The sequence below is a fragment of the Lacerta agilis genome, chromosome 2 (genome assembly GCF_009819535.1).
Source record: "Lacerta agilis isolate rLacAgi1 chromosome 2, rLacAgi1.pri, whole genome shotgun sequence".
Taxonomy (NCBI): Eukaryota; Metazoa; Chordata; class Lepidosauria; order Squamata; family Lacertidae; genus Lacerta; species Lacerta agilis.
Window position 1 is genome coordinate 51,639,053 of NC_046313.1, and position 13,871 is coordinate 51,652,923.

The 13,871-nt window shown below is 43.1% G+C and overlaps 1 protein-coding gene across 3 annotated transcripts in view; it reads left to right on the forward strand.

The window, feature by feature from the left end:
* The first annotated feature begins 3,185 nt into the window (after positions 1 to 3,185).
* Positions 3,186 to 13,871, forward strand: part of NR3C1 (nuclear receptor subfamily 3 group C member 1) — a 57,413-nt gene continuing 46,727 nt past the window's right edge. The window contains exons 1-3 of one of the 3 annotated variants that reach the window (XM_033140017.1): positions 3,186 to 3,420; positions 4,221 to 4,394; positions 5,754 to 6,938. In XM_033140017.1, the coding sequence (XP_032995908.1) occupies positions 5,764 to 6,938 (1,175 nt within the window). In that variant the 5' untranslated portion in view covers positions 3,186 to 3,420; positions 4,221 to 4,394; positions 5,754 to 5,763. The remainder of the gene's footprint in view (positions 3,421 to 4,220; positions 4,395 to 5,753; positions 6,939 to 13,871) is intronic. The other 2 variants (XM_033140015.1, XM_033140016.1) reach the window with 2 other exon arrangements.

The window sequence follows — 13,871 nt, forward strand, 5'->3', positions numbered from 1 at the left end:
GGAACCCTGAGTCAGCTTCAAGTTCTCATATCAGTATAAACAGTAGCATGAGATGCCAGAGAAACTGTAATAATAAAAGCAGGACGGGTTGGGTGTTTCTCCCCCCACTTTTTTGTGAGTGTCTTTTTCCACATGTCCCTGGTAAGATTGCCAGACAAGAAAAAAAAAATTCTGGCAGTCAATGTGGCTGTGAAGTAAATAAATATGGTCAATCAGACCTTAGAATAATTCATCGGCACTACCAATGGAAACAATTTTGGATACAATCTACCAAGTAGAGCTCCTTCCCCAAATCCACTGAAATGCAGCACAGTTTTGTGGGATCTGTGGGAAGCTGTTCCGCTTCATTCTACAGTTCCTCTTTATCCAGGCTTAGAACATGCTAGCCTAGGAAAATGCACAATCCCAATAAAATCGATCGCTCAATGTGTGTTTCACAACTACCCTGCCATTATGCTTTTCAGCATTTTTCATTTGCATTGCCTTTCAGATATCCAAAATGTGAAAATAAATATTGCACCTGAAAAATATCAGCAATATTTTGCTTACAGACAACTGCAGTGTGATGTCCAAGCTTCAACACCTGCTCTGGCTGCTAGCTTGTTTCTGGGCACAATTCACTGTACTGACTATGACTCAGAATACAATACATGACTTAGGATTGGTTTACCCGAAAGACCATGCTCTTTCATTTGAGTCTGTTTGCCCCAACATCTAAAGCATGTTAGGTAGGAGCCTGAGACAGGACCTTCTCAGTGGCAGCTCCCACGGTCTAGAGCTCCTTGCCAAGAAAGGCCCATCTAGCCTCATCCCTGATAATAATCTAATGGCAAGTGAATGCATTTTTATTCAGTGAGACTTTTGGCCTCATGTTTGTATTACTGTAAATGTTGCCATTTGATCACCTGCCTTCTTATTGGCTTTGTTAATGTTTTGCCTGTTTTTATGTTTTCATTTTTACTTTGTATTTGTACTGTTAGCTACCTTGAGCATCATTTGCTTAAAATATGGGGTGCAAATTTAATAATTGTGTAGCCATTGCTTTAGAACCTTTGGCTTTCCAAACGTTACTGAAATAAAATTCCCATTGTCACTGGTCATTGGACGTGCTAGGTAGGGCTGGACTCTTAACATCAGTGGAAATATTTGAAACAGTCATCTTAAAATATCAACACAGGTAAGGGCAAAAAGAGCAATTGCTATAGAATTCAGACTCTTCATTTATAATTCTTTGGCCATTCGCAGCATATCTAAGGCTCTGCATTCAGTTGTTGTTTTCAGAAAAGTGAAGACCAGAAAAGAACTTATTTGGTCTTGGAATACTGGTAACTGTAGTTTCATGAGTGGAATGAACACGAGTCCCCTTCATACAACTAGATTCTAGAACAGAAGCAGTAAGGAAATCACCAGAGTTCTAGCATACATATGGTAAACATGTTAAGGATGATTTTTTTTAAAGGCCTAGGTGAATTCCAAGTATTTGCTTCTGTCTAGCTGTTTCATGTTTCTTTCTATGAAGAACTAATAATCACTCAAAACTGGGTACAGGATTCCAGTGAAAGTGGAAACAGGAACAAGAACTGCTGATGCTCATTTATTTGTCCCATCTCCGGAAATCAATCCAGTGAATCAATCTTACTGAAATACACACATATCCAGCAAAGCAGGCAAAAAGTCATATATGTAACGCTACATAACCCCGGATATTAGATTTATTAAGACCCCCGAAGTTTGGGATGAAGCACATAAGGCTTCCTTTCCATTTATCTCCATTTGACAAAGTTCTTCTTGATTCAGGAGCTTCAACTAAACCTTTCCACATTGCTTACCAGGCTAAGAGGAGCTTGACAGAAACTTAGCTGTTCTGCACTGAACTTTGAAGTTCTCAAAATGTGGATACTTTGGGGATATATGTTGTGATAATGCCAGGTGCTACTTCTTAAGTGCGAACCATAGGCATATTTCTATAGAGCAAATCCCACCACCTTCCAATAGGGCTTTCTTCCTGATTAAAATGTGGCTAGGATGGCAGCTTTTGCCATTACTAAATGTGAAAGTGTTTTCTAAGCTGCAGGAAAATATAATTTGAACAATTTCACATTATCTTTTGTCATAATTTCCCACTGGATCTCCCTGGAAAGTGGAATTTGGCTTGCTCCTCGACTTCTCCTAAAGGAAGACCTATCCTACACAGGGTGGACCTATATCTATTTATATATTGCACTGTGCTGCTGAATGAGATTTGTTTCCAAGTTGAAACCTGCCGTCTGGTTGCCACCCAGCGCAGTTACATGGAAGTAAACCCCGCCAAAACGAGTGGGCCTTACTTCCGAGAAAACACGCCTGAGGAGGAGCGCGTCGCAAAACAAGCGCGCCACTTTCTTTTTCCTTCCTCTTTTTTTTCCCCTCCGCCAAACGCGGGGATAGCAAGCGCAGGAAGGGTCGAGCAAAGGAAAAGAGCAAGAAAAGTATTGGTAGGTTAATGGAGGGTGGAAGAGGGAAAGCGAGCGAGCGAGCAAGCAAGCCGCCGTGGCTAAAAGGGGGAATTGCGAAAAGCAGGAGACTGAGGCGGCGGCAAAAAGGAGGCCCTTGTTCGGGGCTGCAGTTGCCGCTCTCAGTCAACAGGTTGCACCGTTCCCCCTCGGCTGCCCCGCAATGCGCGCTCTCTCCCTCTCCCTGGACACGCGCTCTCTGCTATGCCGCTGCCTCGCTGCGCCCGCGAGCGGCCGGGCGGGCGCGAGCGCCGCTTCCCTTTCGTCTCTCTCGCTCGCGCTCTTTGCATGTCTGCGGGGCGGGGGAGGGGGAGGGGACAGAGGGAGAGAGAGGGAGAGAGAAGGGGGAGGAGGCAGCAGCAGCCTCTGCTGCTAGCGCCGCCGTCCTCCATTTTGTGGCTGGGGCAAAGCCGTAGAGGGGAGCGCGGACGGTGCGGCGGCTGGGAGGAGAGGAGGGGAAGGGAGAAGGAGAAGGGGGAGGGCGGGACGCTGGGTGGGTGTGAAGAGCAGAAGGGGGAAGGCGGGGATGAAGAGGGGGCAGAGGCTGGAGGAGAGGTAGCCGGGCGTGCAAAGAGGGGCTTTAATTAATTGAGGGGGGACAGGAGAGTGTGAGAGAGACAGACAGACTGACAGAGAAGGGGGGAAGAAGAGGAGCAGGTGAGGGGGCCGCCTCTGCTGCTACTGCTGCTTCTGGCGCCTGTGTGCGTGTGTGGGGCGAAGGGAGGGGGGCGGCTGCATTCTCATCTGCAAAGGGGCGGCAGCTTTCGCCGCCGCCCCACACCCAATCCCGTCGCCCCGTAACTCTCCTTCCTTCCAGTCTCCCCCCCCCCCTCCCCGCGCCTTCCAAGTTGTTTATTCGCTTGGCTCTGTGGTGCCGGAGCCATGGAAGTTGGCGGCTAGAGGAGTCCCAGCGCCCCCACCGGATAAGGTAAGGGGTGGCTTCTCCATGTCCGCCTGGCTGGCTGGCTGGCTGTCGAGACGCGGCGGGGGCGGGTGGGGGGCGAGGAATGGCTTCTACTTTTAGGATTCTCGAAGGGAGGCGGAGGGCGACGGGGGGAGGGAGGGAGGGAGGGAGAAGGCGGCGGCGGCGGCCTGTTCCCCCCCCCGTAGAGGTCACCCCCCCTCCGTCCCTCTCTCAGTAATGTCTGTCCGCTTCGGCTTCCCCTTACCGCCGCCCCCCCCGCCCGGACCTGCTTCCCACCGCCGTTAAGACTAGGCGATTTGTTGCTGGGGCGTGAGGCCAGATATTGCGGGGGGGGGGGGTGGCGGTTGGAGAGAGATGAGGAAAGGAAGATTGGGGGGGGGGAGTCGCTGCTCCTCGTCTCAACTTTAAAGTCGTCCACGTTAAATTTGGACGTCAGAGAAGGGGTGTGCGTGTGTATGTGTGTCTCCCTCTCGCACACACAATATGCGTTTGCGTGCGTGGGATGGAAGGGGGGGGTGGAAACTGGTTCGTTATTCTATTTCACAACCTTCTCTGGCCAAATTCAATCCCGAAAGGATGATATGCCCAATGTATCTCTTTTCTGAGAAATGAAATTTAGTTTAATGATAAAAAGTGCTATAATTTATTGCCTTCCTCGCCCAACTTGCTTCCAGTTGATTTGTGTGTGTGTGTGTGTTAGTTTAAAAAAAATGAACATCTGTTGTTGAGAATCGGGTTTTGGGAGGTTTTTTTAATGGTGAAAGGCGCTAACCCCCCTCCCCACCGTCGTGTTTTTTGTTTAGTTGACGGGGCCCAAGGGTTTGTAAACCAAGAAGTAGTCGAAAACTCGGAGTTGGAGTTTTTGAAGCAAAGGGCTGGTGGGCGTGCCAGGCAAAATGCTCAACAGGTCCCAACACATTTTTCTTTTCTTTTCGAAATCTGCTTTTTGAAAAGGAGAATTTCAACTCAGAAAGAAGGTGCTTAGATATATTTCCCTGGGGGCGGAGAGGAGCTGTATCGTGCTAGATTTTCCCCCTTTGGCGTTGCCTATTATCATTTAATGGCTTTTGTGTCTGTGCAAGAGAAACCTGTGAAAATGTGGTAACTCAAGTTGTTCCCCTTGTCCTTCCCTTTTTTCCCTCAAAACTATGCAACTGTGCTTTTTTTTTTTTTAATTACATGATGGCCCCATGGCCCTTTTTTTTTTTTTTAAGTTTCTCATGCAGCTTTTGACAAGAGTAGGCTGTTTCTCTTTTGCATTATTCCTTTTTGTTTTGGCTTGGGAGAGAGCTGTTAGGAAAGCTTCCTATCCTTTTAGCACCTTTTACAGCTTTCAGTGTTTTGGGAAAATCTATGCAATGCCCTGAAAAGGAGAACTTAAAAGAAACTAAATACACATTGTTAAATTTCTCTGTTACTTTAAGAGTAAACTTTTTTCCATGTTGGCTTTGATGTCCTTTTGACACCTGGTCATTTTTGTCCTAATTTGACCTCCTGATCAATTATTGAAGGGAATGCAATTATTTCTACACAAGCACCAGCAGTTTTTAGATACATCAACATATGCCGACTTTAGCTTTTTCTACATGCAAGTTGGTACAAGATATGGAAGGTTTAAAATTTAAAAGGAAACTTTCTGTCTCATTTCTGGTAATGATTTCTCTACAAATGGGTTACTTTTTATTTTACGTTCTCCAGGAATAATATGAAATGTAGAGGATTAATTGTGTGTGTTCCTCCCCACACACTTGTTTTTAAATATACATGTCTACATTTTACAATCTACTATTTGAAGCTGACCATAGCCTTGGACTAAAGTGGAACAACATATTTCTAAAATTGGATTTTTACAAAAACCTGGTGAAAGTGGAAGAGAGAGAGAGTGCCATTTGGAAAGTCAGTGGTATCACCTGGGAATTCCCCCCCCCCCCAGGCAAATTGGTAGTACATTAGGCAGTATTGAAAAACCTGGATGGTGTGTTAAGTGAATGGAAGTTGTCACATAGATTTTTTACAAGAATGTATGCAGCAGTAAACAATATTTATTGCATCAGCGACAAATATTACTGGTATGTTCCGGTTGTGATGAGTTGATGTTATTTTTATTAGTTTAATATGCGTTTACTATAACCTAGATTGAGAAAAGCTTGGGAAAAGTCCAGCCCTTTGGATGGATTGGGTTAGAAATTCATTCCAGTATTGGAAAGTGTTAATCTAATGTCTACCATTTTCTTGAATATCTGTCTGCTCTTTCAGTATTGGAGCTTCTAGGGCTTTTGATTTGCACTATTCAAGTTTTATGCTAATAGTGAATATTTCTCTTTCTTTATAACCAGTATTAAAATAATGGAGCCCAAAGAGTCACTGAAGTCCTCTGGAGGGGAGGAAGCAGGGAAAAGTGTTCACTTCCGTGACAAAGGAGGAATTGTGATGGACTTCCATCCATCTTTCAGGGGAGGAGCTACTGCCAAGACTCCTGCAGCTACGTCTCCCTTGCCTACCCCTTCTCAGTCTGATTCCAAGCAACCGCCTGCTGTGTCTGACTCGTCAAAGGGATTGGGAAGCAATGTGCCGCAGCCAGATCTCTCTAAAGCAGTGTCGCTCTCCATGGGACTGTATATGGGGGAGACAGAGGCAAAAGTGATGGGAAACGAACTAGGATTTCCTCAGCAGGGCCAAATCAGTCTGTCTTCAGCAGAAACAGATTTTAGGCTCCTGGAAGAAAGCATTGCAAGTTTGAATAAATCCTCTAGTCTGGCAGAAGGCTCAAAGGGTGCTGCATCTGTGGATGTGCCTCTAGAACGAGAGTTCCCAAGCATGGCTAGTCATGATCTCACTTTAGAGCAAGGGGCTTTAGCGCAAAGCCAGGTTGGCACTAATGGTGGCAACTTGAAGCTGTTTCCTGAAGACCAAAGCACCTTTGATATTTTGCAGGATTTTGATTTGCCACCAGTGTCTCCAGGAAAAGAAACAAATGGGAGCCCTTGGAGAGTGGACCCCATGCTGGATGACAGCAGCTTGCTTTCACCTCTTGGTGATGACAGTTTTCTCTTGGAGGGAACTGAAATGGAAGACTGCAAGCCTCCGATTTTACCAGATACTAAGCCTAAAATAAATGAGTGTGGGGATCTGTTGCACAGCTCCACAGTGAAGTTGCCACAAGTGAAGACTGAAAAAGAAGATTTTATTGAACTGTGCACCCCTGGGGTTATAAAGCAAGAGAAAATAGGCACAGTTTATTGTCAGGCTAACTTCTCTGGGTCAAATATGCTTGGAAGTAAGACATCTGCTATTTCGGTTCATGGTGTCAGCACGTCTGGAGGACAAATCTACCACTATGACTTGAACACAGCATCTGTCACTCAACAGCAGGATCAGAAACCAGTTTTCAATGCCATTCCATCTCATCCTGCTGGTTCAGAAAATTGGAATAGGTGCCAGGGATCTGGGGATGATGCTCTTACATCAATGGGGGCTTTGAATTATTCTGGCAGACCTGTCTTCTCTAATGGGTTTTCAAGGTAAGAGATGTTTTTGTTCTAAACTTATTACAAGGATAGTTAATTCAGCAATGTTCATTTTGTCTCTTCCTGTAGTTAGAAACAGATTAATAATTTCTCGTGCTTGTGTGCATGAATTAACACATTGCAATAAAGAAATTACTTTTATTAAAACGATCAGCAGTAAAGGATGAATCATGATTTAATATATATATATATATGTCAGGGAAATGTTAAAATAGGAATGTTAAGCACAAATAGATCTTAAATCCAAATAGTTCGTGCAGAAGGCTTTCTACAACTAGCAGAACAGTTGGCATTTCGTTAAAATGGTGTGTGCAACATGCACAGCTTGGTGAATTCCCATCATGTTGTGTTGTGCCTGCTTTGGTATAGTAACTGCAGCCTAGAAACTTTCAGCTCTAGTGTTCAAAGTAGGATTCACCTCCGCCTTCGCCTTGATCAACAGTATTTAAAAGAGAAAAGATAATACATTGTTTCAATCTACATTTTGGTTAACCATTGAGAAATGAATCATAGGAAGACTTCATTGTCTTGATAACAAAAATGTGGAGTAGTCTTTCTTGATAATGCTAAATGTGGAAAATATTTGGAGCAGAAGCTTTTTAAGTATGTTTTCATTCCAAGTCTGTATGAACAGAAAATTTATCCAGAACCTAGAAATATAAAATGTGGTGATAGCAACTTACATTTTTTCATTGTTGCCTCTCTCACTTTTCTTTTAAACTTTCATTTTATGCTTTTGTTTCAAGTGATTTAAAGCCTGCACCTTGCTTTTAAAAATAATCCTACGTATTGAAATTGCCGTAAGGCTTATCTGAAAATCTTGATTTGTTCTGCATACATACTTAACAAAATGGTATACAGGTTTTTATTTTGCATTTGATCTGGGACTTCCCTTATTACACCTGGATGTGCATATGCTGGTATGCATGGAGCGGCAAGACATTCTAGGAATTCTGGGGCATGCACCAAGCTCGTGTTCCTTATAATGTCCTATTTTCAGTCTTGCCCATTGATTCATGCTGCAGGGATGGATAGGGGATCTCATTGCTCATGGGAATCTCATTGTGAACACCATACTGTACCCTTACACATAGAATGTTTGCAACTAGTATGTTTTGTTTTATGATATTATAATGAGCAACAGTTTGTACTGCATGTTTTTGGAACATTTTTGAGGAATTTCTACTGAAGAAAAGGGGACTTGTTGCTAGGCTGCTTTTTATCATTCAGTTATTTATACAGTTACTACAGTAAATGTCACTCAAGAAACATGGTGAGAAACTCATGAGACCTAAATACTGTAAGTGCTGTGATTTGAGTTATTCCTTTTGATAAGAATATTGGGGGGAATTAGATGCAATGTAAAATCTCTAAAATATGCATTAAATGGTAAACTTATACCTAGGAGTTGGGGTGTGTGTGTTAGTGGTAATATTTATCCAACTGATGGCATTGCCTGGCATGTCTGAAATTGTAGGCTTTGAAATATGAAAGCTAATGATTGCTGACTCTTTTTATGCCATCCCAATCTATTTCTGATATTTAATTTAAACTGTGTATTTAGAAGTTGCTTTTATTTCAGATTGTTCTGCAGTTTAAATATTTATAGGAAAGCAGCACTAATATATACATAGTTCAAGCAACAAATATGTTTTTCAGAAAATGCTAAACTGCTTGTGCAAGCTCCTCAGGTCTCCATAGCGCACCTCCTTCCTTCATTCCTTTCCTGCATGGAATAGGAAATGAAGCAGAGACTGGCTTATATATGTGAACCAGCACTTATTGTTTGTTTCTCCTAACAAACCTTAATGGTGATTCAAGTATGAACATGGGTTCACCATCAGTTTGCTAGGAAAAAAGTGTACGAAATGACAGCTCAGCCTCTAGTTTGTTTCCTCTTCCACGTGGTGGTGGAGCACCATGGTACTTTTGAGCAGCCTACACCAGCACACTACATGCTCGCTTCAATCCTAATGATTTAAAGTGATATGCGAACCAGGCCAAAGATCCTCATGGTACTTGAAAGGCTGACTATTTCTAGGCTGGAATATATTTTATCATCCAGAAACTTTGACAAGGATTTGCTCATTACATGACCATCTAACTCAGATAAAATGGACATAGCTAACAATATTTATACTTTTTAATGCTGCACAGCTGAACTCTTGACTAATACAACCTTTAGAACAAAGTGAAAATTAATTATGTAAAATTATGAAAATGTTTCTTTTGTAGGACATTGTTGAAACAGTGAATGTACTTGACTGGTTGACGTTTATTCCAATTAGAAGTTTATTCCAATTGGTAGAAGAACTAGAGCTCTACAAAATCAATAGCAGTGTTTTGATGAATAACTTGTTTTTCAAGTGGGACGTGCATATTGAGCTAGTAACTCCTACTTTCAAGTTTTTCAGCATGATACAATTGCAATCCTAGTCCTAATTACCTGGGAATAAATCACATTAAATGTAATGTAATTTCCTTTTGAGTATAGGCTTACATGGTTCGGAATATAGTCTACTGGAGTGGCAGTCTTTAACTAACTGCTCACACATTTTCATTGGCAAGGCTGTAAGTTAAGGGCACAGTTTGATTTGATACTGGGTGGAGAGCTATTTTGTTTGTGTTATAATAGTATATTTGGAAATTTTAAAAGAAAATATTAAATATGGTTTTATTCCTAAGAGCTTACAGAGCATTTTTTTGGTTTTAATGTAAACACTTCAGACATCATGCCAACCCCCATTAAGGATTGGTGTGATGTCCAAATTAACAACTGTTTTAACAGTAAGCCTGCCTTTAAAGGCAGTTCCACCACAGAAAAGGAACACTAAGCAAATGGAAAGAGAAAATCTATAGTAGCTAGACCAGGGGTAGCCAACATGAAGCTTTGCAGATGTTGCAGGAGTTGAACTTCCATTATGCTAGACCATTCACCATGCTGACTGGGACTAATGGAAGTAGGAGTCCCAACAATATCTGAAAGGCACCAGTTGGGTACTGCTAATTTAGACTAAGCTGTGGCCTTCATTTTAAACAACAGTTGCTGAAAACAGTGGTTTAGCATCTTTCTTTACTGAATTTCAGCAGAAATATGAAGGCCTAGGAGGAAATAGAGGGGTTGTTATTTTCCAGTTTCCCCTCTTTCCAATTCTGAAGTGTCTCAGGTTTAAGTAATTGTATTTCATCTCTGTGTGTATTATTGCAAGGATGATATTAAAGGCCTTAGTCTGTTAGTTAAAATGGGAAAGCCATACGGTAGGATTACAAACCAAATAAAAAACCATGGCTTGCAAAATAATGGCAAAATTTAGTTTGTACTAAAGGGGAAGCAAATAATTGAAATGGGGAAAGAATAAGCCTTCAAATGATGGATTGACATTGTGCGTGAATGAGGTTCTGCAGCAAGGGTAGTGCTCTCCAGAGGTTGTTGAAGTACAGTTCCCATCAACCTGGAGCAAGGATGGCTAGTAGTCAGAGATTATAGAAGCTATAGTTCATATGAACACCACAGATTCCCCATTTCTGATCTATACAGCAAATACCGTATTTTTCGCTGCATAGGGCGCACTGGACCATAGGGCGCACCTCGTCTTTAGAGGAGGAAACAAGAAAAAAATTTTTTTTCTAGTTTTCCTCCTCTAAAAGCCCTGTTTTTTGAGGATCAGCTAAAAGTTTTGCAGCTTTTTTGCAAAGGGAAAAGCCCTGTTTTTCTGAGGATCAGCTAAAGGTTTTGCAGCTTTTTTTGCAAAGGGAGAAAAGCAAAGCTCCTTTTGCAAAGGGGGAAAAGCAAAGAGGAAAACCCCATTTTTATGGGGTTCAACTCACATTTCTGCAGCTTCTGAAGGAAAGGGAGCCATTTCTACAGTTTCCAGACAGATAATCTAATCAGCTAGTCACATGTTGCTGGGGAAACAAACAACCTCCCTCTGCAGCACATTCAACAATGGAGGGCGGGGCTGAAAGGGAGCCCGGAGTCTTATCTCTCTCCCCTATCTCTTGCTGATCAGCTGCTGAGCGGGGTCCTTTCAACACCCCTTTTTCTCTTTGTAAAATAAAAAGCACTATCTGCTTTTGGCCCCTGGGCAATTCGGCTCCAGGGACCACCATTCGCTCCATAAGACACACAGATATTTCCCCTTAATTTTTAGGAGGAAAAAAGTGCGTCTTATGGAGCGAAAAATACGGTACTAATGATTGTATATGCATTTTGGAACATACCTAGGCCAGTCTGCTGAAAGAATAAACCAGTATCATTGTGGAAGTATATAGCTAATCTGTCTAGTATTAAATATACTTTTTCAAAATTTCAAATACAGCTTTAATTTTAAAAGATTTCTGAAGGTACCCCCAACTTACTAATTGCTAGTTGCGTAGATTTCTGCCACATGTGATGTATTATTTAGATTTAACATTTCATGATTTGATACCTGCTCTTATATCTTGCCTGCTTCTCCATGTATTGTTTTTTTTATATAAAAAAATAGTGATTCTAGTCTGTCATTACGCTTCTCACTTCCTATCCAAGCACATCTCACTTTTCTTGTAAAAGTCACTTTGACAGATTCATTTTGGAGCCCTTGTGTAACCTGATCAGATGCATGCTTTCTCAGAAGTAAGACTGGGCCAGTTCAGGCAGAAACAAACCGCAACAACCCTTAGGGTCTCACACTCTCCTTTCTCTTTCATTGCAGCTGTGATGAGAGCTGCAGTATGTATTTTTGATTAACTGTAGTTTAAGACTATGGTTAATAACTATGGTTAATCTTAACCTACAGTCTGACATTGACTTGTTTCATACAAACCATAATTTGCACAAACAACAAATAGAAGTTAATTAAAACTGGGACACAAGCTTCCAGTGCCCTCTTTGCAGTTGTACTGGAGAGGGAGGAAATACGCATCAGCCTAAGAGTTGCTGGAGCCTTTCCTACCATGATACACATCTCACTGAATTAAGTCCTGCTCCCAAATAAAAGTGCAGCCATAACTAAATCTAAATGAAGACTATTGTGGCACCTTAAAGCCTAAAAAAATTAATTATGATATAAATTTCATGGACTGTTTTGCATGCTACAATAAATCTGTTAGCAAAAACTGTCTTTTGATACTGAAAAGGCTGTTACAGACATGAGTGCCCTATGAGAAGTTGTTACATAGTCTGTAGGTAAAGCAACAAGAGTAACTGCTATAGTAGGTTTCATGACAGTTGTTCAGGGCTGTCTCATCATAGGGGCTGGGTGGCGCGGTGCACCAGGGCGCCAGGCCCCCCAGGGGTGCCCCCGCGAGCCCGCCGGCATACCAAGCACCCCCTCCCCAACCCGCGCCCACCCCCATGGGCGGGCGGGCGCTCGTGCGCCGGCGGGCGAGCTTCAAGCCAGCTGCCCTCCGGAGCCCCAGCTGGAGTGCTGGGAAGGGCGCGCAAAGCCCCGCGCCGCTCCAGCGCCACGCCCCCCATCCCCCGAGGGGTGGCCAGCGCGGGAGGGAGGTGGGCAAGCGGGGGATGAGGGGCGTGGCGCTGGAGCGGCGCGGAGCTTTGCGCGCCCTTCCCAGCGCTCCAGCTGGGGCTCCGGAGGGCGTCCAGCTTGCAGCGCCACGCCCCTCATCTCCCGCTCGCCCACCCCCCTCCCGAGGGGCGGCCAGCGCGGGAGGGAGGTGGGCGGAGAGGCGGCCCACCAGGGGCGCCGAGGGATCGTCGCGCCAGGGCGGCCGATCCCTTTAAGACGGCACTGCAGTTGTTAGCCATTTGAGCTCTTTTAAGTTACGTTGCCCCATGGCATGATAAAGCCTGAAGTGGGCTGTATAGAACACTCAAATTCAAGATGCATTTCCATTCCAACATCATTCAGATGTTGTTTAACCACAACTTCAATCAGCTTAAAACCAAATTTAAAACCATGGAGAGACCTGGTCTGAACAAAGACATTGGATTCTTATCTCATTATACATGACAAAGCTGTCTTTAGCCATCTCACCCCTTGCTTTTTCCTGTAAGACCAATTGCAGTCGTTAACAGTTGTCAACAGGTTTTCCACACCTATCAGCCAATCATCCATTCCTACCACCCTTCTGAGTAATACCCCTCTCCACTCTTGTCACTATATATAAGGGTCTGGTGACTTCTGTTTCAGTGTATCTGAAGAAGTGTGCATGCACATGAAAGCTCATACCAAGAACAAACTTAGTTGGTCTCTAAGGTGCTACTGGAAGGAATTTTTTTATTTTTTATTTTGTTCACCCAGAGTTAGGTATAAATTTGGTCAACAGTTTTCTTTCTGAAATTTTTAACAATGATGTGAGAAGTTGGTACACGTTTCATGACACCAGCCATTGATTTATTAACTTTCAGGCATGTTTATCATACACTGAGAACAAAATTCTTTTTTTACTAATTTTACATTAAACCTGGTGAGAGTAGCCAATGGGTCTCAAACCCCTGCATGCTCCAGCAGATTGTGTGGGTGATACCAATAGTGGGTTGAATAGTCAAGAGGACGTTTCTGCACATGCTGTAGAGTAGGCATGTCCAATGTCCATTTTGGGGGCTTATTCCAGCCCACCGGTTGGTTTAATCTGGTCCCTGTGGCAGTTTATTTCCTGGCGTAAAATCCTAAAAAACCCTCAACAAAACAATTTCAATCTTAAAAGAAGCTCAACAATTCCAACTCTAAAAAAAGCTCAAAAACTTAAATCCTTAAAAAAAAAAAAGCTCAACAAGTTGGGGGTAAAATCATAAAAAGCTCAACAAGTTCAAACCTTTAAAAGGGTCAACAACTTTGGTCGGCCCTTCACTTAATCAAATCTGGCCCTCTTTGAAAAAAGTTTGGACACCACTGTTAGGGAAGTGAGGGGCAAATGGGTAGCCCATCTAGGAGAAGGAAAAAACTGATCCTAAACCTCTGCTGCCTTGTGAGCTATCTTCAGGAG